The sequence below is a fragment of the Eurosta solidaginis genome, chromosome 4 (genome assembly GCF_040869045.1).
Source record: "Eurosta solidaginis isolate ZX-2024a chromosome 4, ASM4086904v1, whole genome shotgun sequence".
In the NCBI taxonomy this organism is placed as follows: Eukaryota; Metazoa; Arthropoda; class Insecta; order Diptera; family Tephritidae; genus Eurosta; species Eurosta solidaginis.
Genome location: NC_090322.1, coordinates 183,678,892 through 183,704,858, shown reverse-complemented (window position 1 = coordinate 183,704,858; position 25,967 = coordinate 183,678,892). Strand labels below are relative to the sequence as shown.

Here is a 25,967-nt window from a genome sequence, read left to right as displayed (position 1 = left end):
CTACAATTGGCTATACAAAAATGACTACCCTCCCACATCCCCATTCATTTTTTATCCCAGTCCCCTTTTCTATTCATGTCTTTGTTGATATTCCTATCCCTAACCCTTGGACTGCTTGGCTTAGCCTCAATCAGTCATTTTCGTAATTATGGTGCGTTGAAACTGTATCCTACCTGGGGCGTGAAACCGCATACTTTGTCAAAACATGAACTTGTTTTAAGAAATTCATAATGATTGGTTTAGAATTTTGTATAGTTTCGTATTTCAACTTCTGAACCAAGAGCAATAAATTTTAACTTTCAACATAATCATATGATAAATCAAAATGCAATTAGATTAATTGACAATTAACTAATTAGGTCAACAAGTTTTGGTTAATAGGAATTTATAATATATTGAGAATGAAACTATTTTCAGTGTCCGAATAATCAAATTTTGATTAGTCATTCGATTTTTTTTTAATTAATTTCTAATATTTTTCTGCACGCTTACAAAAAAATTTCAATAGAAAAGCAACAACATATCAAGCAACATAGTTATGATCGCTTAAGTTGTTTTTGTTTTTCAATTGAAACTTTTTCTAAGCGAGCAGAAAAAAATTAAGAACTAAAGAAAAACAAGTAAGAAAGTCTAAGTTCGGGTGAAACCGAACATTACATACCCAGCTGTACACTTGAAATGCTGTTGTTGTTTGTTTTGTGTGCTTAATAATGTTACAAGGCTGCGCAATAATACATATACGTAATTTTTCTTCGAGTTATGGCGGTGCCACGCCCATTTTTTTAAATTGAACTTTTTCCTATTTATTATTATAAATCCACTTGGGAAATAAAGTACTATTGATACAAAGCTCTTTTTTGCAAAGATATAGCTTATTTTATTCGTCCACGACCCTTTTAAAAATCTTTAATATAAAAGTGGGCGTCCTCCTTAACCGATTTCGTTAATTTTCCTTCAAAGCATTCCTTATAGTAAAGGCAACATCTCTGCCGAATTTTGTTACGATAGGTTTAACGATTTTTGATTTATGATTAATAATATTTGTAAAATTGATTTTATCACAAGTGGGCGGTGCAACGCCCATTTTAAAAATTTGTTTTCAAATTTTTATCAAGAGTATCAATATCAGTCCACTCGTCAAATTTTAACATTCAGGGTTTTTGTGTTTTCCGAAATGTTATATATATAAAAAGTGGGCGTGGTTATCATCCGATTTCGCTCATTTTCAATACCAATCTATTCTGGGTCTAGATAAGCTCGTGTACCAAATTTGGTGAAGATATCTCAATATTTACTCAAGTTATCGTGTTAACGGACAGACGGACGGACATGGCTCAATCAAATATTTTTTTGTTTGATACTGATGATTTTGATATATGGAAGTCTATATCTATCTCGATTGCTTTATACCTGTACAACCAACCGTTATCCAATCAAAGTTATAATACCCTGTGTACAAGTACAGCTGGGTATAAAAACCCCACAAACTAAGTATCGTGATTTTTTATCATATTTTTACTAATCATAATCTAGTTATGTTTCAGTTATATTTCAAAATCTAAGTAATCATAACGTTGATAATCAGAAAACCAAACTTTGACTATAATATTTTATTTTGTGTTTAACCATAATCTAATTATTCAGTGTGATAAATCAGAGGAATCGATTAGTCAATTTGTAATAAACAATTAATATAGAGTAATGGAAATTCATTTTTTGAAGAAACTAAGCTTTCAATGCACTTAAAATTTGCTTCTAGGTAACATTTTTAAGCTATTGCATAGATTTTATCGCGGGCTTGGCGTCTAAATCAAAAGAAACCCGTAACGGATATTTGTCAAAAAAGGTTCGAAAAGGTTCGAAAAACACAGTATTTGGCCTGTTATACATAAAATTGGATCTCTATCACAAAGTTGAAGTTAAAGTGAATGTTAAAGTTAAAGTTAAAAATAAAGTTAAAGTTAAAGTTAAAGTTAAGGTTAAAGTTAAAGTTAAAGTCAAAGTTAAAGTGAATGTTAGAGTTAAAGTGAAAGTTAAAGTTAAAGTTAAAAATAAAGTTAAAGTTAAACTTAAAATTAAAGTTAAAGTTAAAGTTAATGTGAATGTTGAAGTTAAAGTGAAAGTTAAAGTTAAAAATAAAGTTAAAGTGAAAGTTAAAGTTAAGATTAAAGTAAAAGTCAAAGTTAAAGTTAAAGTGGAAGTTAAAGTTAAAGTTAAAGTGAATGTTAAAGTTAAAGTGAAAGTTAAAGTTAAAAATAAAGTTAAAGTTAAAGTGAGAGTTAAAGTTAAGGTTGAGGTTAAAGTTACAGTCAAAGTTAAAGTGGAATTTAAAGTTAAAGTTAAATTGGAAGTTAAAGTTAAAATTAAAGTTAAAGTGAATGTTAAAGTTAAAGTTAAATTTCTGTTAAAGTTAAAGTGAAAGTTAAAGTTCCATTAGTTATCTTGGCCAGCCATTTCAACATCAATTTCGCTGATAAAAAATCAGAGCGGTTGACAAGTTTTCTTTTTGAAAAATTCAATTTGAAAAAAATAATGATCCAAAAGAATTTTCAAGATGTTTAGAGGATATCAAGTCTCAAACGTATGTTTCCTATTTCAGTTACCATAAACCTATAATTTCAATTATAAATATTCCTCAATAACCTATGTATGTACATATCTTGTAAGATAATAATAAAAAATGTTTAACCAATATTAACATCTCATTTATTCAATAATAGTAAAAAAAAGTGTTTTCTTATCGGTCACCACGCTTAAAAAGTGTAACTTGAATTAATATCAAAGACAAAACTTGAATTAATATCAAAGAAAACAAAATGTTGCATAAATATTATAATTGCATAAGTTGATAATATGCAATAGCTTTACCGCGGCAGTCCCCGAGTGCCACACGTCCTTTTTTTTCATATATCATACAGGCTCAAATTTTCGGTTAGGACAATGAAAAAAACGTTTGCACAAAATGAAATACCCTAATGTAAATTTATGTGCTTTGCCAATGTTGCTGTTGTTGCCGCTGACTGGCTGACTCTAATGCAGCAATGCAACAACCAATAGCCAAAGAACTCAGAGGACTTTGGCATTAATTTGCATAAGCATGAGTAATACCTCAAATTTGGCTAAAAAGCTATGTATGTCAGAGCGCATGCGCGGCGGCGCAAAGGTGCACAGAATAAGACAAAAGCTTTAAGGTAGGCAACAAAGAAATAAAACTGGAAGTTTTTGCGTGCATTATTTATTGTTGTTATTTGCATTATTTCGTGCATTTATTTTTTCACTGCAACAAATCCTTTATTGTTGCCATTGCATTGTTTAGTTTAAAATTCTTTTTTTTTATTTAATATTTTCAAATTTTTTTCTTTCAACATCACTGCCCGTTGGCTAATAATATTTAATGACGCTTTGTATGCGAAAATTTCAATAATGATTGACTTTGACTAACTGAAATGATTTACCTTTTTATGTGTTACCGAAAAAAAATTTCCTTTTGCATATGCTGCATATAATATTTATAGAATTTTTTTATTTTAAATCATACCATTTTTTTTTTCTTACAAAATAAGTACTGGGAGACTAAAAAGCAAATATCTCTCGTGCGTTTAGTCAAAATCGATTGGGGTCAATAAAATTTGTGAGACTATAAAAAAAAACATACCAAATTATGTGAGTGGCTATTGTGAAGGCGTGAGAATTGCTGGGGCGGTTTTTCAACTGATGGCTTGCATGCTTGTGCCTTGAGATTTTACAGTTATATTTGTATAAAGCAGTGTTTTGTTTATAAGGAAGGTGTAGTAATGACTGAGAACAAGCTAAGATTTAGTGTAGACGTAAAACATTCAAATATAGGCCGGCTTAGGTAGTGAGGTTTTCTCAGTAACACGAGAATGTGATGGGCGCAATTCCAAAGGCCTCGCTCGGCTTTGTTTTCTTTGACCAACCTAATGACACCCAGACAAGGACAAACGCTTAGAAAATACATGCGATAGCTTTGGCACCAACCTCCTAAAGTCAAGGATCATTTTGTTGTTAAATCCCTAAAGATCTGCGCAAAGATTAGGGGGCACCAACTCCCTAAAGTCATCGATATTTGCGTTGTTACATTCCTGAAGACCTGCGCTAAGATTAAGGGCACCAACCTTCTTAAATCAGTGGTCTTTGTGTTGTTAAATCCCTAAATACCTGCTCAAAGATTGAGGGGATGTTACGGATACCTACAATTCTTTACTGTATATGAATTCGGTACACTCCCGTTCTAGCACCTTTTGAAACTAGTCCTACTGCTCTGGAAATGCGTTCTGTTTTCCAAAGGATGTTTGAAGTGTGCGCAGTTGTCTAAGCCCCGATGCGCACTAAGACCACCGACTTATTACATCAAATGTGCAGTGAAAAAGGCTCTCTGACAGCAATGTACGCCCGAACGGTTTATCCACCGCGCCCTTACAACAGCGCCTACTTTGGCATGCTGAAGATAACATACGTTGGATATTGCGGTCAAGCCGTTCGCCCAGTCATATATCGAGCTTATTGATATGGGATGAGGGCTTTCTGATTTCGACTTTATTCCATACAATATAGATTATTGTGTGCCGACAACTGCCACACATGCAAGCTTCAACTTGGTCATTCCCGCAAGATACGACTGGAGAGAGAGACTCATCTGGGCCAGTGGACTTATTATCTAATTCACGAATGGGTCATAATTGGCGGGGAAGGTTGATAGTTGTCTTCTTTCAGAAGCATATGGATCGTGGGCCATATCTGTATACCGGATAACGTATTTCTTAGCCCGCATGGGTACAGCCAAAACGGTCGGAGAGGGTTGACCACATGTGGTCTGCTCCTGTACAGATGTCGCCTCTAGTTAGCTGAGTGAGAAGTGGATGGCACGCAGCTTGCGAAAATTATTGAGTTCATCAAAGCTTATCTTTCACTGATGATTGAGGATCTTATGTGTCACTGTGCAAGGGTCGTCCATGTGATACGTCTTAATATACTGTAAAATACTTTCTACTGCAGCTGCATGGGCGATCATGAAGTAGAATCAACGATTGACTTTATAATTGGCTTTTCAGCTTTATCCAGACCTAGGCGAATGTATTCCGATCCAGGCTCAGTTGGGTTAGAGCTTACGCCACTGTTATCGTATGTGGTATTGCAACGGGCCATCTTGGTGTGCAAGTGAGCTTCGGCTAAAGTAGAAGCTCACTCAACCTAACCTATCATAGAGAAATAGAAACTGGCAAAATGAAAATTGTTGCGCGGTCTTTAAAAGAAATGTCGCTGCATGACGTACAGGTGGATATCGTAAAGCGTTGAATAAATAAAGTCGCCTTTTTAGAAGAGAGATAAGGTGGCCGAAAGGCGTAAGTACGAGGAGCTTGAAATACTAGCTAATAGAAACAGTTAGCTCATCCGACTATGGTGCAGACAACAATAAATATTCTGATTTGTCAAGGGACTCAGCCTCGACATAGACGTGTCTTCTGTTGTACAGAAAATGAAATAAAAAAAAAATTTATTTATTTTGGTTGTATATATTGGAGTTCGCTCTATTTCCATAGACAGCGATCATAGAGTCATATAAATGGATCACGATTTGTCTGTTTCTTTGTGCTTCTTCTCCTTCTTGTAGCAATAAGGAGACTGCCCGGAAGTTTTGGGGAGTTTTATCGATGTTGATAATAGAGTACGTGCCAGAAAATACCACCAATAAGGTACTAGCTCAACCATTTCGAGAACCGTTTGATAGCAACATTGAACATTCTAGGTCATCCCTTCTGCTACGTAAACAGGATTTGCCACCGGTACGTGGAGTTGAAATTGGGTTGGAGAAGTTTTACATAACCACTATAACCCATTTTTTTCTCTGTTCCTATATATTTTACGAGACTGACAAAAGTAGCAGCACAAAGAACCCATTTTTATATCCAAACGTACCTATTCTTTTAAGAAACTAACTAATTTAACCCCCATTTCGTTAAAGGAAAGACTTAATTTTTATTCCACATAGGTACCTAAATCCCGTATCGAACTGCAAACTTACCTTTTCTCTACCCTTATTTCTTTTCAGGGTTCCAAGGCAAACACTGCGAAGAAAACATTGACGACTGTCCGGGAAATTTGTGTCAGAATGGTGGAACTTGCGTGGATGGCATCAATACATACCGTTGTTCGTGTCCGCCAAATTTTACCGGAGAACTTTGTGAAGAGGATGTGGATGAGTGTGCGATGAGGTGAGTACAAAAACAAGACTTCTAAAACCAGTACTTTTAAGTAGCTGCAAGAACCCCATTTAACTTACTAAAAAGAGCTCTCGATTACTCTTACAGGCCTTCAGTTTGTCAAAACGGTGCCACTTGCACCAATACGCACGGCAACTATTCCTGCATTTGCGTCAACGGTTGGGAGGGTAGAGATTGTAGCGACAACGTCGACGATTGTGTAGCTGCAGCATGCTTTTACGGCGCCACCTGCATAGATGGCGTGGGCTCATTCTATTGTCGTTGTACGCCCGGCAAAACTGGATTACTTTGTCATTTGGATGATGCTTGCACATCGAATCCATGTCATGCGGATGCAATTTGTGATACAAGTCCCATCAATGGTTCGTACACTTGTTCCTGTGCCACCGGTTATAAGGGTGTCGACTGTTCAGAAGATATTGATGAATGTGATCAGGGCTCACCATGTGAGCACAATGGTATTTGTGTGAATACACCAGGCTCATTTATGTGTAATTGCTCGCAGGGTTTTACGGGACCACGTTGCGAAACGAATATCAACGAATGCGAGTCACATCCGTGTCAGAATGAAGGTAGCTGTTTGGATGATCCTGGCACATTTCGGTGTGTTTGCATGCCCGGTTTTACTGGCACACAATGCGAAATCGATATAGATGAATGTCAATCGAATCCATGCTTGAATGGTGGCACTTGCCATGATATGATTAACGGGTTCAAATGTTCTTGCGCGCTAGGCTTCGATGGCTCGCGTTGTCAAATTAATATTGATGATTGTCAATCGCAACCTTGTCGTAATAATGGCATTTGTCATGATTCAATTGCTGGTTATACGTGCGAATGTCCGCCAGGCTATACCGGCACTTCTTGCGAGATCAACATCAACGATTGCGATTCGAATCCCTGTCATCGTGGGAAATGTATCGATGGCGATAATTCTTTCAAATGTGTATGTGATCCCGGTTTTACTGGTTATCTCTGTCAGACCCAAATCAACGAATGCGAGTCCAATCCTTGTCAGTTTGGTGGGCATTGTATTGACCGCGTGGGCTCTTACCTCTGTAAGTGTCTGCCCGGTACTTCGGGCAAGAACTGTGAAATTAATGTGAATGAGTGTCACAGCAATCCATGCAATAATGGCGCTACCTGCATCGATGGTATCAACAAGTACACATGTGAATGTGTACCCGGTTTCATGGGACTACACTGCGAGATAAACATCAATGAATGCGCTTCAAATCCTTGCGCCAATAATGGTGTCTGCATGGATATGGTGAATGGCTATAAATGTGAATGTCCGCGCGGTTTTTACGATGCACGTTGCCTTAGTGATGTGGACGAGTGCGCTTCGAATCCGTGTATTAATGGCGGACGCTGCGAGGATGGTATTAATGAGTTCATCTGTCATTGTCCGCCCGGTTATGGCGGCAAACGTTGCGAAATTGATATTGATGAATGCAGCTCGAATCCATGTCAACATGGTGGCATTTGTATTGATCAATTGAACTCCTTTCAGTGTCAATGTATGCCCGGCTATACGGGTTATCGGTGTGAGACGAATATCGACGACTGCATTATGAATCCCTGCGTGAATGGCGGCTCCTGTATTGATTTGGTAAATGGTTATAAATGTGTATGCAAAGTGCCGTTTACGGGCAGAGATTGTGAGTCCAAAATGGATCCCTGTTCAACGCACCGCTGTCGCAATGAAGCTAAATGTACGCCTTCGCCGAATTTCTTGGATTTCTCGTGCACCTGCAAGCTTGGTTATACCGGACGTTACTGTGATGAGGATATTGACGAGTGCGCGCTGTCATCACCCTGCCGCAATGGTGCTACCTGTCTCAATGTACCCGGTACCTATAAATGCCTTTGCGCGAAAGGTTATGAAGGACGTGATTGTGCTATCAACACCGATGATTGCGCCTCCTTTCCCTGTCAGAATGGAGGCACTTGTTTAGATGGTATTGGCGACTATACATGCCTTTGTGTGGATGGTTTTGATGGTAAACACTGCGAAACGGATATCAACGAATGCCTCAGCTTGCCTTGTCAAAATGGCGCCACCTGTCGCCAGTACGTCAACTCTTATACTTGCACATGTCCGCTCGGCTTTTCGGGCATTAATTGTCAGACGAACGATGAAGATTGTACTGAGAGTTCGTGTATGAATGGCGGCACTTGTATCGATGGTATTAATAGCTATAATTGCTCATGTCTGCCCACCTACACCGGTTCGAACTGTCAGTATAAGATTAATAAGTGTGACTCGCAGCCTTGTCAAAATGGCGCTACTTGTCATGAGAGTGGCAATGGTTATAACTGTCATTGTGCGCATGGCTTCACTGGCAAACAATGCACCGACTATGTGGATTGGTGCTCGCAATCACCTTGCGCAAATGGCGCCACTTGTTCGCAAATCAAAAATCAATATAACTGTAAATGTGCCGCCTACTGGACGGGCAAACTGTGTGATGTGGAGATGGTTTCTTGTGAGGTGGCAGCCAAAAATAAGGGCATAGGACTCAAACAACTCTGCAACAATGGCACATGCCAAGATACGGGTAATAAACATTTGTGTCTCTGCAAGCAGGGCTACACGGGCAGCTACTGTCAGACGGATATCAACGAGTGTGAGTCACAGCCTTGTCAAAACGGTGGCACATGCTTGGATCGCGTGGGCGAGTATAAATGCATGTGTCCGAAAGGCTTTCAGGGACAAAACTGTGAATTAAACATAGACGATTGCGCGCCAAATCCGTGTCAAAATGGTGGCACCTGTCATGATCTGGTACAATCTTTTAGCTGCTCCTGTCCGCCAGGCACGCTCGGTATTATCTGTGAAATCAATCAGGAAGATTGCGTGCCCGGCGCTTGTCATAACAATGGAACATGCATCGATCGCGTGGGCGGCTTCGAATGCGCTTGTCCTGCAGGTTTTGTGGGTTCACGCTGTGAAGGTGATATCAATGAGTGTCTTTCAAATCCCTGTTCGAATGCGGGCACTTTAGATTGCGTACAATTGGTAAATAATTATCATTGCAATTGCAAGCCGGGCTATATGGGACGTCATTGTGAAACTAAAGTGGACTTTTGCGCCAACTCGCCTTGTCAAAATGGGGGCATATGCTCAACAAAGCAATCGGGGCATCATTGCGTTTGTTCTGTGGGTTATTACGGCAAAAATTGTGAATTCTCTGGCAACGATTGTGATTCGAGCCCCTGCCAAGCGGGCAATTGTGTTGTGGATATGAATCGCGGCTATCGCTGCGAGTGTCCGCCTGGCACAGACGGTCAGCACTGCGAGATTGATACGTTTGATGAATGCGCGTCCAATCCGTGTTTGCAGGGTGCAGCGTGTGAGAACTTACTTGGTGACTTCGTTTGCTTTTGTCCAAGTAAATGGCCTGGTAAACGTTGTGAAATCTACGATGCCAACTACCCAGGTTGGACTTCGGATAGCAGTCGTGGCGCGCTCAATAAATACACTAAGGACTTGGAGTATCAACGTGAAATGTGCATAAAGCGAGGTTGTGAGCAAAAGAAGGGCAATCACAAGTGCGATCAGGAATGTAATACGTATGCGTGCAATTTCGATGGTAACGACTGTTCGCTAGGCATCAATCCGTGGGTGAACTGTACGGCGAATATAGAATGTTGGCGCGTATTCATGGATGGTCACTGTAATGAGGAATGCAATAACGCCGCGTGTTTGTATGATGGACGCGATTGCGCCAAAAAACTGCAACCCTGTAATCCAACTTATGAAGCTTACTGTCAGAAGCACTACGCGGATGGACACTGTGATTATGGATGCAATAATGCCGAGTGCAATTGGGATGGTTTGGATTGTGAAAATGTGTTGGAGCAACCGAATTTGGCTGATGGCGCTATATCAGTTGTGATGTTGATGGATATAAAAACATTCCGTGAAAAACAAGTAGAGTTCTTGCGTGAAATGGGACACGTATTACGCACAACGGTACGCATCAAAAAAGACTCCATGGGCAATGACATGATCTTCAGCTGGAAGGGTACTTCTCAAATGACTGAATTGCAAAACTCAGACTTTGGGCGCAAGCATCGCATACTCTCGAGCGAGCGCGGCGATCAGACGGGCATACAAATTTATTTGGAAATCGATAATCGCAAATGTATCGATTGCTTCAATCGCGCCGCTGAGGCAGCTGAGTTTTTGGCTGCGTCCGCTTCGAAATACACGCTCTCACCCAAATTCAATATATACAGCGTACGTGGTGTACAGAATCCAGGCGAAGATTTGGAAGAACGTCCAAGTAATGTGAAATATGTGCTCATCGGTATAAGCATTGTTGTATTCGCTTTTCTCGGCGTGCTCGTCACAACGCAACGCAAGCGCGCACATGGCATTACCTGGTTCCCGGAAAATTTCCGCACCACAACCACCACAGCAGTGAATCATCAAAGACGCAGACGCGATACTGGACAAGAAATGCGTAATTTGAATAAGAATAATGCTATTGCCTGCATGAGCAACGATGTCAACATGAACTCAGGTCATATGGGACATGCGCCACAATGGTCCGATGATGAGTCAGAGTTACCGCCACAAAAACGCATGCGCAACGATCATGGTGGTTACGCTAGCGATCATACAATGGTCACCGATTATGAAGAGGCAGATCCGCGCGTTTGGTCACAAGCGCATTTAGAAGTAGCAGATGTGCGCTCATCGATTATGACACCGCCCGCGCATCAAGACGGCAAGCATGATGTGGATGTGCGTGGGCCATGCGGCATGACACCGCTTATGGTTGCAGCAGTGCGAGGTGGAGGTATAGATACTGGCGAGGATATTGAGACATCCGACGATCAAACAGCGCAAGTTATTTCAGATTTGCTAGCACAAGGCGCTGAGTTGAATGCTACCATGGATAAGACTGGTGAAACATCGTTGCACTTGGCGGCGCGTTATGCGCGTGCTGATGCTGCCAAACGTTTACTGGATGCTGGCGCTGACGCCAATTGTCAAGATAATACTGGTCGTACACCGCTGCATGCTGCCGTTGCTGCGGATGCAATGGGCGTTTTCCAAATACTGCTGCGTAATCGTGCCACAAATTTGAATGCTCGCATGCATGATGGCACCACACCGCTTATATTGGCCGCACGTCTTGCCATCGAAGGCATGGTTGAGGATCTGATCACTGCCGATGCTGATATTAATGCTGCTGATAATTCGGGTAAGACCGCACTACATTGGGCAGCCGCTGTGAATAATACCGAAGCCGTAAATATATTACTAATGCATCATGCCAATCGTGATGCACAAGACGACAAAGATGAGACACCGCTCTTTTTGGCAGCACGCGAAGGTTCTTACGAAGCTTGTAAAGCGATGTTGGATAATTTTGCAAATCGGGAAATTACCGATCATATGGATCGTTTGCCACGTGATGTGGCCTCTGAACGCCTGCATCACGATATCGTGCGTCTTCTGGACGAACATGTGCCACGCTCGCCACAAATGATGGCAATGACGCCACAAACAATGATCGGTTCGCCACCCAGTCAAGGGCAAATCATTTCACAGCCGACTGTCATTTCATCATCCAAACAGTCAGCACAAACAACAAAATCGAAAGCGGCGAAAAAGGCAAAGCTATTGGAAGGCAGTCCGGACAATTTGCTCGATGGTGGCAGTTTACGACGCAAACCGGGCTCAAAAAAGGGAGCAGGGGGCTCGGTGTCAAAAAAGGGAGGGCAAAACGGCCTTACGGCAGTACAACTGCTGAATGGCTTGGGTGGTGGCCTGACAGCGCACGGCCAGGGTTTGGAGGGCATAGACCAACAGCAACTGTTGGATGCCGGTCTCAGTGCAGTGGACTCACCACCACTGTCGGGGTTAACAAGTCAGCCGAGCCCATACGACACATCGTCACTTTATTCCAACGCGATGGCAGCACCAACACACCATCACAACGATCTGTTGGGCAACAGCAACGGTGCGAAACAACCACCCAGTTATGAGGATTGTATAAAGGTGAGGTCATACTGATGGCGCTTGCATTGAAAAGTTGAGCAAAGTGTTAATTAAATGTTTTGTTTTCTTCTTTTCTAGAATGCCCAAACAATGCAAAGTTTAGTGCAACAACAACAAAACAATATGGACTTAATTAAAATCGAAAATTATGTTTATTCGCGTGGTTCGCCCTTTCATCAGGAAATGATGGCTCAGAAAAATAATAATCAGCAAAGCATTAATTCGCTTTGCGGTGGCGGAGGAGGCGGCGGAAATGGGGGCAATCTTGGTCACACCATACAGAACACTATTGGAGGGCATGAGCAAGGATTGAGTCCGCCCTACTCGAATCAATCGCCACCACATTCGGTGCAGAGCAGCATGGCGCTTTCGCCGCATGCTTACTTGGGTAAGTGCAATTACCTCTTTCCTTTTCAAAATCGCTCACTTACACTGAAATTTTATAATTTGGCTCATTGCATTTTTTGTTTGATCACGCAGGTTCTCCCTCGCCTGTCAAATCACATCCCAGCCTACCCACCTCACCGACACACATGCAAGCAATGCGTCATGCGACTCATCAGAAGCAATTTGCCAACAACAATGTAAACTCGCTACTGGGTGGTGCTGCCAATAATCAGAATAGTAATTCTACAAATGGTCCACAGAGCAATGCGTCTATAAATTCGCCGCAGAGCATGAGTTTTCAATCGCCAAGCAGTCAAAGTTTGTCGCAACAAAGTTCACCTGTGAGTGTGGGTATTGTATCACCAACGGGTAGTGATGGTATGATGTTGGCGCCACAACAGCAACAACAGCAACAACAACAACAGCAGCAGCAGCAACAACAACAACAACAGCTGCAGCAACAGAATGCGAAAGGCAGTGCAATAATGCAAACAGTGCAACAACATCCGCAACAACTCGCGAGCCTCGACTTTGCTTCAGCCGGTTTGGATTTGAATGGATTTTGCGGATCGCCAGGTAAGAAAATTTTAAAAATTTCTGAGGTTTTTGAGGAGCACTATTGCGCTTTCAGCCTTTGGTTTCAAAATTTATTTATTTTTTTGATTTAGGCGGGTGTGTAGCAAGTTACGCTCGTTATTTATTTTCGGGATAACTGTCGCAAATTGGAAGCATTGAAGGAGATCAAATAGAGTTGCATAGCCGGCTATGTAGCAATATACGCAGTTTTTTGAACGTCTACATTTGCTTAGTCAGGTTCCTTACAAGAAAATGTATAGGAACATATCGAAGCTTAATGAGATTGGAGCGAGAACTGCGATTGGGTCTATAATTACAGTTACTGGCAAACTTGATTGCGAATGAGATGCAGCTTCCATCACAGTTAGGCAGTCTCGACAATTTCTCCGAAATTGTAGTTACAATGCATTGCGAGCTTTCAGTCGCTGAGACATAACCACAGGCACATAGATATGTACCATACCAGGATCAAGTCTGCCTCCACCTTTCTTTCCCAACTGAGAGAAGGAATTTCCTCCTTTTTCAAACACGTATGTCGATTGGAATAATTTGTGGGCAGGAAACACTACAACCATAACCATAACATAATTTATCCAAGGTTTTGCGAATAAAACAGTAGCACCTATCTCTCTGCATCGGTGCTGGAAATATCGGCACATAACCTATGCAAAGTACAATTCCTACCTTAGCTGGTTAAGCTTTAGACCAAAGTTCGCGAAACATCAGTGCGTTTCCCCCTGGGACTACCAGCTCTAGTTTACCTACTCTTGGAAGATATGCAAAGTAGATTAACCCTTACACTTTCTGCAATGAAGGGATCATTTTATGAGTTTTTCGTAAGAGCTTAAGGTCTTCATAGGCGTGTCACAAGAGTGCCCACTTACGTCACGTATCATCTTCGCACAGGTTCGCACAGGTTCTCAAACTATATATACACTTCCTCAAGTCAAAATTCATCTAATATATATTTCCTTGCGTTTTTAGAACCCGTTGTTAGAATGCGTTTTAACCAACTACGAAAAGGCTGCGTTTGTAGTTGAATGCACTATCTTTTTTTTCCAGATGTTTCTTTGACATTCCCTTTGTTCTAGTGAAAATGCTATGGATTTAATCGCATTGAGCTTCTCCAACTTCTCTACATATATTAGTTTGAATTTTGGTTTTGATTTGAGTGAGATCCCGATTATTTTGTCAAATCGTTGGAATTAATCACAGTATCCTAACTTGTTTTAGATTTTTGTTCAGTTCATTGATCAAATAGTTGGAACTTTGTAGTTGGAAGTTTTCAATTCTCCTTTAACATTTTTCAACTTTATTCGAACTGATGCATAGATTTCAGTCGTTTAATTATTGATGTCTCAAATCGTCGAATATTTTTATAACTAATAATTTATTTTATTTATTAGAAGAAAAGAAGCGCAAAATGCCTTCTTTACTGGAAAAAGGAGCACTAGTAAGAACACCTTCGGCTGGCTTTTTTTTTTTTTTTTTTTTTAAGTTACCATTTTTGCTTAGATTAACTATAGGCTTATAGATAATTACCTCTAGATTAATTTCTTAAGATTGTTAACCTAAGGAATTCATTTATTTTGTCTATAGATACAGCGTTATGATTTCTTAATAAACTAGAAGGGTTTGTATTTCCAAATAGGCTTGCTCTGGTTATTGCGAAATGGTTATATCTGTCGAGGAGATGAATCACAGAGTTGGTTTCTGCATTACAGTAGGGGCACTGTGACACGCTCGATCCTTTAAGAACAGCCTCAGTAATAACCGTGTGTCCTATGCGTAGTCGGATAAAAGTTTTCAAATTGTTGCAGGTGACTTTAATCGGGAATATAGGACTCTTTCCGCTGGTGTTTACACTCGAGTAGTGGTGGATATACTTCTTCCAATCTTCGAGTTTTGCTTTAAGTATGTGTATTTGAGCCAGTTTGGAGATATCTTTTTTAGAGATAAAGTTTTGAACTATAAGTGGTTCTTGGGCTGTTAACTTAACTCTTTCATCAGCAGCTTCATTTTCAGCTATTGAAACATGGCCTGGGACCCACATGATTTTTATTCGACTGTTGCTTTGTAAAAGTGTTTTGCGTATTGCCACTGTCAGGCTATCTGTACTGGACATATTTGTGATGGATTGTATGGTCGATAAGCTATCTGAGCATACTATGTATTTTTCTTTGGTGCCGAGAGCAAATTGAGTTGCGCGTAGTACCGCGCTAGTTTCTGCAGTGTATACAGAACAGAATGGTAGTAGGTGGCCGACCGTGATTGTATTGTGATTGGAATCTACCACCGCGAAACCTGTTGTGGAATGAATTTTTGTACCTTCGGTATATGCGAATTTCCAATCTTGCTGTTCAAATTTTGTTGCGATATCTTTAAACATTTGTCTATAAACTGCTATCGGTGTGGTACTCTTGTTGCTTCTGCTCATATCGGTTATAACAAACGATTGCATATTAGTCCAGGGTGGAGGAGTGTTATAGTTCACTTTTACCGGCTTAATAGGAATGCCTGCTTCCTTCGCTGTGTTGATGAACCTTGTAATGGCTGAAATACGGCATAATACTTTGCTATTTCTTGCAACTGAATTCACTGCCTCACATAGAATCGCGTTTTTGCAGTGTAGGAGCTTATGGGTCAACTTCAAGCTGTTTTGATTAGTTCTTTCTTCCACAATCGGAAGCCCTGCTTCTGTCAGTATGCACCGTGTTGGAGGTGTCGGGAATGCTAACAAGCTTCTTCTAGCTGCAGCGTGGTTATAAGCGTTTCATGATGCTGCGCGCACAGTGCCCGTATATCGTTAAACCGTAGTCGATTTTTGACAAAATCAGCGCTTTTGTTATGCGTATTAAAGTTGTTTGAAGCAGCAGATAGTGTTTCGATGATAAATACTTTATTACATTTAATCGTTTATCTAAGCTTGTTCTTAAATGTTCGACATGGAGTTTATATGTAAGCTTTTTGTCAAATACAATACCCAGAAACTTAAGACTACTGCTATTAACAAAGTCGACATTATTAAAATGTAGACTTATTGATGGACATAGCTTTTTATTACAAATGTGGAAAGTTGTACATTTGTTGTATGACAGCTTAGCTCCCGAAATGTTTGACCAACTGGTTATTTTTGAAATTATTTGAGAAAAATCGCTTTGGACCACCGATAAGTCCTTACTTTAGGAATACAATAACAAATCGTCTGCATACATAATCCTATGGACTCTTTTGTATTGAGACAGGATTTTATTAATTTCATCGAAAGCTACTATAAATAATACTACCGACAAAGGTGAACCCTGAGGTATACCATTAAATAGTTTATAATTTTTAGAATACTTATTACATGTTTTGACACTAAAAGAGCTATTGGGTAGAAAATCTTTTACGTAGTTATATATGTTATTTCCGATCTTCCATTCGGCTAGTTGCCGAAGAACGATATGAGCACCGATTCTATCGTAAGCCTTCTCAAAATCAAGGCTTAGGATGGAAACATGGTTTTTTGAAGCTAGAGCTGTTGTGGTAAAGTGTTCAAATATCAAATATTGTCCCTTGACCTTCTCTGAAGGCAACCTGGTGTGGATCGATGAGACCGTTTGACGAGGCAAACCACATGATGCGCTTTGCTATGATTTTTTCCATAACTTTACTTGAACAAGGAATTAGGGATATTGGTCTATAGCCAGAAGCACGTGATGTGCATTGTTTCGACTTTGGAAGCGGATGGACAGTGGAATTTTTCCAAGTGTGTGGTAATGAACCTTGTTCTAAAATGTTGTTGTAGAGCGCAATTAATCTTTGTTTTACTTTCTGCGGTAGATTTTTAAGTATCGGGTACGAAATGCGATCCCTGCCTGGAGTTTTTCCAGACATGTTTTTTACCGGCAAATCGTATTCGAATTCTGTTATGGGCAATTCAATTAGTTTCGCTTGCGTTGATGGAGTATCATTACGGTAACCGCTTTCTAAAGTCATATTTTTATGTTAAACAAAAGCTTCATCAAAATTAGAGTCTTTAGAGTAGTTAGACCAAAACTCGCCAAGATGGTTTGCTATTTCTGTCGCGGAGCATATTGTTCCTTCATCTGTGACTAAAGCTTTGATTGAATTAGGGGTATATGTGCCCGTCAGCATTTTAATATTTGCCCAAATTTTGTTTGGATCTGAGGAAGGTGTTATCCCCTCCGTTAGCTTTTCTAAACTCTCTCTTTTAGCTACATTTACCTCCCTTTTAAAAATTGCGTTCGCTTTCTTGTATTCAACAAGATTTTCAGGAGATCTATGTTTCTTATATATATGCCAAAGCTTCTGTTTCTTTTCTCTTAACGCTTGAAGGATTGATGACCAATATGGTACTACAGTCGTACGTTTTCTCTTGTGGGTCTGGGGTACCGATAAGTGTGCTGCTGTAAGTACTATTTTTTTCAACACATTGGCTTCTTTGTTTACATTAGAGGACAATGGGTATTTGCTCATGGTTTCATTGGCCGAGAGTTGAAATTTCTCCCAATTTGCCTTTTCTATAATGAATTTTGGTTTTGGTATCCACGTGTTTGACCTAGCTAACAGAATTTTGGTGAGCAAGGGGAAATGATCACTTCCATGCAGTTGAGAGAGAGTAGAACAAGATACTTTTGGGGCCAAACTAGCGGAGCATAGGCACACATCATTATATGTAAAAGTCTGGTGTGTTGTGAAATGTGTTGGTGCCATATCATTTAGCACCATCAAGTTATTTGAGAGCAAGTAATCTTCGATTATTTTTCCCCGTTTTATTGGTGGATTCTCGGCCCCACAAGGGAATCCATGCGTTGAGGTCTCCTACTAATAAAAGATCTGTGTTAACCCCAGATGACAAGTCGAAGAGGTTTTTTACGCTAAACGATTGCTGGGGCAAATATACGTAGATATGATGGTAAATTTAACATTCATGTTAACCTCGAAAGCAATAGTCGCTAATCGAGATTGGACGTCTAATCGTTTTTGGGGTATGTCATTTCTAACCATAACGGCTATCCCTTGCTTGCTAGCCAGATTTTCTGGCAAGTTGTAAAAGTATGTTGTGTATGAATTAGAAATAGGCGCTGTTTTATTGAATGGTAGGTGTGTCTCTTGAAGCGATATAATGGAAGGTGAGTGATCTTTTATTAGAAGGTGTATTTCATTCATGTTGTTGAGTATTCCTTTTATGTTCCATTGAAGAACATTAAAGGCCATAATCTTTAGCAAAACTGACGTTCAGGATGTCTCCTGAATCTGCGTTGGAAAATTCTATGTTAGAATTTGGCAATAAGTAATAATTGCTGTTTTGAATCAATTGCTGACTCAGTCGAGATATAGGCGAATCGATTGTTGTTTGTTTATTTTCGGTAGTAATTGTGGTGTCTTGGTTTGTTGGTAAAATTTCTGAGGTTATCATTGCTACACTTGCGGCTTCATCGAAATCACAAGTGTTGTTATCTGCTTCTTTGTCAAAAGAAGTTTTATTATTTTTATTTTCAGGTAATTCATTAGTTACTTTGTTTTTAGTAATTGTTGTTTTGGTGTAGTGGTATCATTGTTTGCTGGGGTTGGTTACTCCAGCGAAAGAGAATGGAGCTGAAGCTCTAGGAAATTGTGCCTGTTAGGCATCTTTTGCTTCTTTCATGGTGCATCTACGCTGAATTTTAATTTTTAAAATTTCTTTCTGTTCAAGGAATTTTGCACATTTGTTAAAGTTCGATGGGTGTTTTTCTTCGCAGTTGACGCATTGAACGCGCGCGCAATTGTCATCGTGGGGTGGGAAGCTGCATGTTTGGCACAAAGCAGCTTTATGGCAGTGCTTTTTGGTGTGACCTAGCTCTTGACATTGTTTGCAACGCATAGGATTCGGGAAATATTCCCTTACTCGCGCTTTGTGCCATGAAATGTCGATTTTATCTGGTAGCTTGTATAGGTCGGAAGTGAGCAGTATTGCTCCAGTATGTACAGCTTTGTTATTTTCCATTTTTGTAAACTTGAAGACATTTACCACTCCTTCGGAGGCTAGCTCCTTTGTGATTTCTTCATCGGAAAGGATAGTAAGGTAGGGTGCAAAAATCGTGCCTTTGATGAAGTTAAGGTTTTCATGCAATTTGCATTTAATTTCACAAATTCCTGGTAGTAGTTTAGCAGAAATGAATTTATCAGCGGATTGTTTGTCTTTCACTAGCACCAATAGGCTGCCGTCCCTAAGTTCTGTGATCTTTTCAATGTTTTTGGTAATGAGCTCTAGAGATCTTTTCACAGCAAAGCACGAGTAAAGAGATAGGGTTTTTTTCATCAGTAGCAGAGACTACAACGTACTTGGGATTAGGAAGGTTAGCAGGGGGTTTTAGGTCAGGGAAACTATCAAGTGGTTTGGATATTCTCTTTTTTTAGCTTTGGGGCTGTTTTCTAAAATAGAAAATCTATTTCCCCCATGACTTGTTGCCCTGGGGGGCATAGTTAAAGATAACGAAGATTACACTATATTTAAAGCACCTGAGCACTCTAAAACACAATCAGCCCAATCACGCAATCCATCGTAGACTGCTTTTTCGGGATTCGTAACATTGCTACGATGGATTGCGTGATTGGGCTGTTTGTTTTAAATATTTTTCGCGTTTAGTAAATTTTCTCCGCTGGCAAGAACTTGTCGTAGAAAATTTCAAATAAACGTCAAAAGTTTACGTTCCGAGTGAATTCAGTGATGCCACTGTACGAATTTCGAATTTACTTATTACTTTCGGAGACGTTCGGAAACACGGCCGAATTGTATGATAGCAATTTCGACAAAACAGTCTACGATGGATACCGTGATTGGGCTGAATATGTGCTAAATGAATTTTAGTTAGCGGTATTTGTTGTTTACAATAAACTGCACAAAGTGGGAAGGTAAAGTCAAAGAGAGAATGCAACTGAAATACAACCGTACGCGGCGAATGCTAGTCGATGACTGAACTAATAATTTAATCTTCTGGGATCCAGTAAAAGTTTTTATTTAAATCATTTGTTGAGGAATTTTTAACAAATAGTTTTGAAAATTGCAAAAATTTAAACGGATAATTTAAGAAAGTAATTTTTTTAAGGCAGAAAGCTTCAATTCAATTCCATATCCATAGACAATTCGTCATTTAAATTATTTTGTGATTAATCAAATAGTTATAACGAATAAAATTATGCTCAACACTCAGGGCCGAATTTACTTAAAATGCCGCCCTGTATTTAAAATAATGCATCGATCATTTGACTTACAATATTCAAAAATGTAGTAGGAATTAAAAGTTCCTGTGAACATACAATATAATTGCTAACTTATTATGGGATGTGATACATTTTATGAAACGCAAACACCTCTGACTTTTTGTTCTGCAAACTGTTTGATCAAATCTTCTCAATCTAAGCGTTCAAGTAAATCCGACTCAATGCACATAATGGCTAGGTTATTAAGCCGATTTCCACTCATAGTTGACCGCAAATAGTTTTTGATTCTCTCCAAACATGAGAATGAACGTTCTGCGCTCCAATTGGTCGCAGCTAATGTCATAAATATTCGATATGCTATCTCCACGTTTGGGAACTCAGTGTATAATTCGTTTGTCCGCAAGATCTCCAATAGATTCAAAATTTTACGCGTGGAAGTGCACTAATTCGTCACACAATGAAGACTCGAGGTCTAGGGATAAATTTTCCTAAAATTGTCTGACCTTCACGAATTTCACTAGAATTAAGACTGCCGAATTCAGTGATAACTGAGAATTTGTTGTTCATCACTTCGTAGGATTCGCATCTTTTCTGCAGTTCAGAATCTAGGTCATCAAGAATGATGTTGAAAGTGTTGACTCGAAAATTATCTCTACCTGACAAATTCACTTCTCCATAACGTGATTCGTCAGCCTGTAACTTTCTTTGTCTTCTTCTGGCGAGTTCCAATGCTTTGCTTTAATAAACTTCGAATTCCATTCGTGTATCAGCTACCATTTTTATTAGTCCACGATATTCATCAAGTTTTCTATTGAATCTTATGTTTTCCAATAACTTCAAAACGATTATCGAAGAATTATAAACACATAATAATCCTCAAACGAACCGATAATTATTGAAATTAATTGTTGCAAATCGTCAAACGTGCAAAGATGTTTACTAGATCGGGAACAGAATGACAGCAGATCACACTTTGACTGGGTATGTCAAATTTAAGAAGGGAATTTGTTGAAAACTTTTTAATAACCAAATTACATTCAAACTTACCGAAAATGTGTGAGTAAAATTTAAATGCTTTTGGTAGTTGACGATTAATAGATAAATAAAGCTGCGGTTGTCGGGATTTTCCACAATCATTAGGGTGGGTCGATTTGTATGGACGAAAGTTAGCCGATATCGCGCCGTCGATTATCCGATAGGATTTGGGCTCAGGAAGAAAAAGTTCCACCACGCATACCCAAAAAAATAATTTTCGAGCCTGCGAAATTCCATTTTTTTGACTTTGATTTTTAAGGTTTTTTTCGTGACGTACTAAAAAAATTTCATATATATACCCTGTCCGACACAAAAATGTCCTCTAAAAACGTTGGCAATAACAGTTTTTTGAAAAAAAAAAATATATTTTTTTTTAATGAAAAATTGTTTAAGGTCATGAAAAAAACCTTAAAAATCAAAGTCGAAAAAAAGTAAAAAAAAAAAAAAATTAAATTTCGCAGGCTCGAAAATTACTTTTTTGGGTATGCGTGGTGGAACTTTTTTTCCTGAGCCCAAACCCTATGCCCTTTGAACAATAAAAAAATTAATTTTAAATTTTACCATTTTTTTAATTTGGTCCTTACACTCAAATTAGATGAGATTGTTTCAACAGTTTGACCAAATTTGATCAAATTAAGAAATTTTTTATTTCCAAAATCTCGAGACTTATTACAAATTGATCTTGTTTATTCACTTCTAATTTCTCTCTACTTCGTTTCACCTACAGATTCATTTCATTCCGGCCAAATGAACCCACCATCTATACAAAGTACAATGTCTGGTTCTTCGCCCGCTACAAATATGCTCTCGCCATCCTCCCAAAACAATCAAGCCTTCTATCAGTATCTAACACCGACAAGTCAACATTCGGGTGGTGGTAACACGCCACAACATTTGGTACAAACGCTCGATAGCTATCCAACGCCTTCACCAGAATCGCCTGGCCATTGGTCAAGTTCATCGCCACGTTCTACATCCGATTGGTCGGAGGGTGTACAATCGCCAGCGGGTAATAATCTTTACATATCCGGGCATCAGGCTAATAAGGGTTCGGAGGCGATTTATATTTGACAATAAACGCAGGTGGTAGTGTTGTTGTGATGCGATGCTGCTGTGTTAATGAACGTTTCATGCATACATATATATGTATGTAGTTATATGTGAGCGTTTGTTATGTAATCATATACATATTAGATATCCTAGATTTACCATATAATATACAAATATTTTAAAAACAGCGTATACATAGTTAAAAATAGTTTTGTACAAAGAATATCAACGCTAAATGAACAATCGAAAAATTCGAAATAACGTGCGCATGCGCCGCGTGTGTAAATTATTAAATAATAACAATGTAATAAATATTCAACGATCAGAGAACGAACGAACTGAATTTTCAAAAACAAATGTGGCATTAATGTGGTGCTTTCTAAGCGTTTAGATATAAAAATGTTGTTGATAATTTTTTTAAAAAGACGCATACGCTTGTTAGCACACAGCTGCATGGAGACTTAGATGCTTCCTTTTCAAAAAAGGAAGTTAGCCATAACTCATTATGTATGCATTTTTTTATTGAAACACAAACTACACATATACATACAAATAAAAGTAAATAGATTATGTAAATTTACGGTGCCTCTTTGTATATTGTGTATATATACATATATGCATTTTTTTTTATTATTGCTATAATAATAAAAAAAAACACAAACAACAAACAGTTGAATATATATACAGCACCTAGCAAAAGAACTTAACTATTTTTTATACAAAATCATAATTGATATATACATACAAACATAGTTATTATATACATAGTTTACAATTTAATATTACATACATATATACCACATACCGCATAATGAACAATTACAAAAAATCAGCTACAAAAAAGAAACTCATACATAATTCAATCTCCTGTCAGAATCGTACATACATATGTACATATATAGGTACTACGGACTACGTACGTACATTATAAGTATATACATACGTTATACGCAATCGAATTTATTACATACTAATGCAAGGAAATTTAAAAATTATGACATTTTTAATACAAAAGCAGAGTACAATGGTGTTTAAAAATAGGCTCAAAATAGTATTGATATTACGTATTTTCAGCAGGACGTTCTGCAACCACATTCTTAGATAGAGAAACCGTGATAGGTTGATAAACCGGTCATCAATAGGCACACTATTTTCGATGCCCACCGATATTTTTGTCGCACGATACCGGTACTTTTTGCGAAGAAGACTTTAGCCATTAGAATGCTTTGGAGCATTGGGAGACTTAAGAAGCAGTGGTCGTGATATTTTTGTACACATGAGTAATGATAGGCAGATGTGGCCGCTGTGTTTCACTCAACACAAAGTAGGTTTATTAAAGACAGCGTTACCAAACTAATGACAAGAAATTAATAAATTATCTGGCTCACAAATTGAACCATACTGCAAATCGTTGTTGTTGCATATGCATGTAAAATTGTTTATTTGGCTCAGGATCTTTGCAACGGGATGATGGCTTTTATGTCGCTAAATCTAGCGACCATCGACCGATTAAAAAGTTACTGTATTGTATCGATTTAAGATCTTACGTATTGCCGTCTTACCCAATATCTCTTTGTTAGCGACTTTTTCCCCGTCGATATTGCAATTTAGATTTATCTATCGAATTTTACTACTAGCGCGAAATTACTTTCGAATTATAATCGCAAAGTTTGAGATCTAACGAGTATCAGTAGTTAACCATGCTGACAATATCTCGCCTGCTGAGTGGAATATCACCCTGTTTCAAGAACGCTCTATCACAAAATTCGGTTAAATTACGCTTTTTCTCAGATATTATTTCAAAAACGCCCTCTCTGGTATTCGATTTCAACCAGCATTCAAAACACTAACTGTCATTATTCGACCACTGACGGTTTCATAAATTCAATTGTTTGCCAATAAAAAATTATATATAAAAACTTCATAATTACAACTTCAAATCAAAGATTTAATTGAAAAACTTAAAAAAAAAAACTATTCGAATGGTCAAATCCATTGTGGATAAAGCAAGTGTGATATCTTCTGCATAGACATCAAAATTCCAAATAGAATGGATCACCTGATTTTTAAAGTGACTATCGTGATCTCATCCTGTATCTCTTTCTATCACACGCTGAAGGGAGCCGAGCGTGTGCGTCGCCATATTGAACGTGCTGCCAAAACGCTAAAACGTTGCCATCTTGAACCTCCTATCAGAGAGTTGACGGAAAAGATATTTCACTTGTTTTGTACACAATGGTGAAATCAATCAATTGTCGAATGCAACCAACTAGTCAACTAGTGATAATCGTTTATTTTGCCAAGCAACTTTTGCTAATCCACTAATCGATTATTCGAGTAGTCGATTTTCAAGCGCTCTACTTAGCATACATTGTCTAATAGAATGTCTAATTCGTTTGCATTGGATAACATTTAGATTAGATCATTTCTTTTTGAACAATTTTTACCTTGTAGTATTTGTATTATCGGGTAAGCGATATCATGTCCGCACTCAGGAGTCGATAAAATCAATATTTCGTATTTTGAGTCTAGCTTTTTATCACCAATACATGCATAACTATTTACACTGGTGTGGGTTGCGGAACCTACTAATAATAACTTGGAAATTTATTTAATTACAAAAAATATGATTTAATTTAAATTTTGATTTGTAATATATCTCAATGCCTTGATTTTTTATTTCATCCAAGGCTGGCTGATTTCGTTTCTGGTCAACTCGGTGTAAGGTTTTAACGCAATTGTGCCTATCCAGTGCAGTGTTATCCTTGCTTACTGTATACCCGTTCACAAATAACCACCACGCCAATGAAGTATTCCAAAATATTGTAACGAATCTACTGCAAATCCTCTTATTCGCAACCTTCTACTAACGTTCGTATTGCTAAACTGTTGAATAAATAACTAAGAGCTTGCTTAAATGGCCAAACTGATTGATAGCTCAAATGAAACTCCTCTTCGCCTCTACTGTCGCGCCTTTTATACTTTTTGATTTCTCATTGCATACTTCCAGGCTTTTCTATTCCAGAACTTACTAGTTAGTTTCAGCTACAATCGCCAGTCACAACTACGTTTATAACTTCTCATTTGAGTAATACTTGCACAAATTATTGCCCTCCCTTGTGACAACTCAGATAAGACATGTGCATGTGTTTGTGCATTGGTTCTCCGCTGCTCGTATACGTACATATGTGTAGACGCAATTATTGATTCGTTTATGTAGATACATAATGATTGAATTATTGATGTGAATTCACGTCACTGCTTAGCATCGGCCTGGAGATGGCAGTACCCCTTAGTGTTGCTAATATTCATAACGTACCTTTACTCAACTTAATAAGATTTTTTCAAAATATAGAAGATCTTTCCGAGTGCCGTCATTACATATTTTGTGATTAAGAAAATGTGTCGCACAGGCTAGTGTTATATGATGTCCAAACGACATCTATTTG

General features: G+C 38.6%; 1 protein-coding gene across 1 annotated transcript in view; it reads left to right on the top strand.

The window, feature by feature from the left end:
• The window catches only part of N (neurogenic locus Notch protein), a 328,538-nt gene extending 305,814 nt beyond the window's left edge, over positions 1–22,724 (top strand). The window contains exons 6-10 of the mRNA XM_067784145.1: positions 6,071–6,233; positions 6,330–12,261; positions 12,340–12,649; positions 12,742–13,224; positions 22,196–22,724. Of these exons, the coding sequence (XP_067640246.1) occupies positions 6,071–6,233; positions 6,330–12,261; positions 12,340–12,649; positions 12,742–13,224; positions 22,196–22,539 (7,232 nt within the window). The 3' untranslated portion in view covers positions 22,540–22,724. The remainder of the gene's footprint in view (positions 1–6,070; positions 6,234–6,329; positions 12,262–12,339; positions 12,650–12,741; positions 13,225–22,195) is intronic.
• Positions 22,725–25,967: the final 3,243 nt, after the last annotated feature.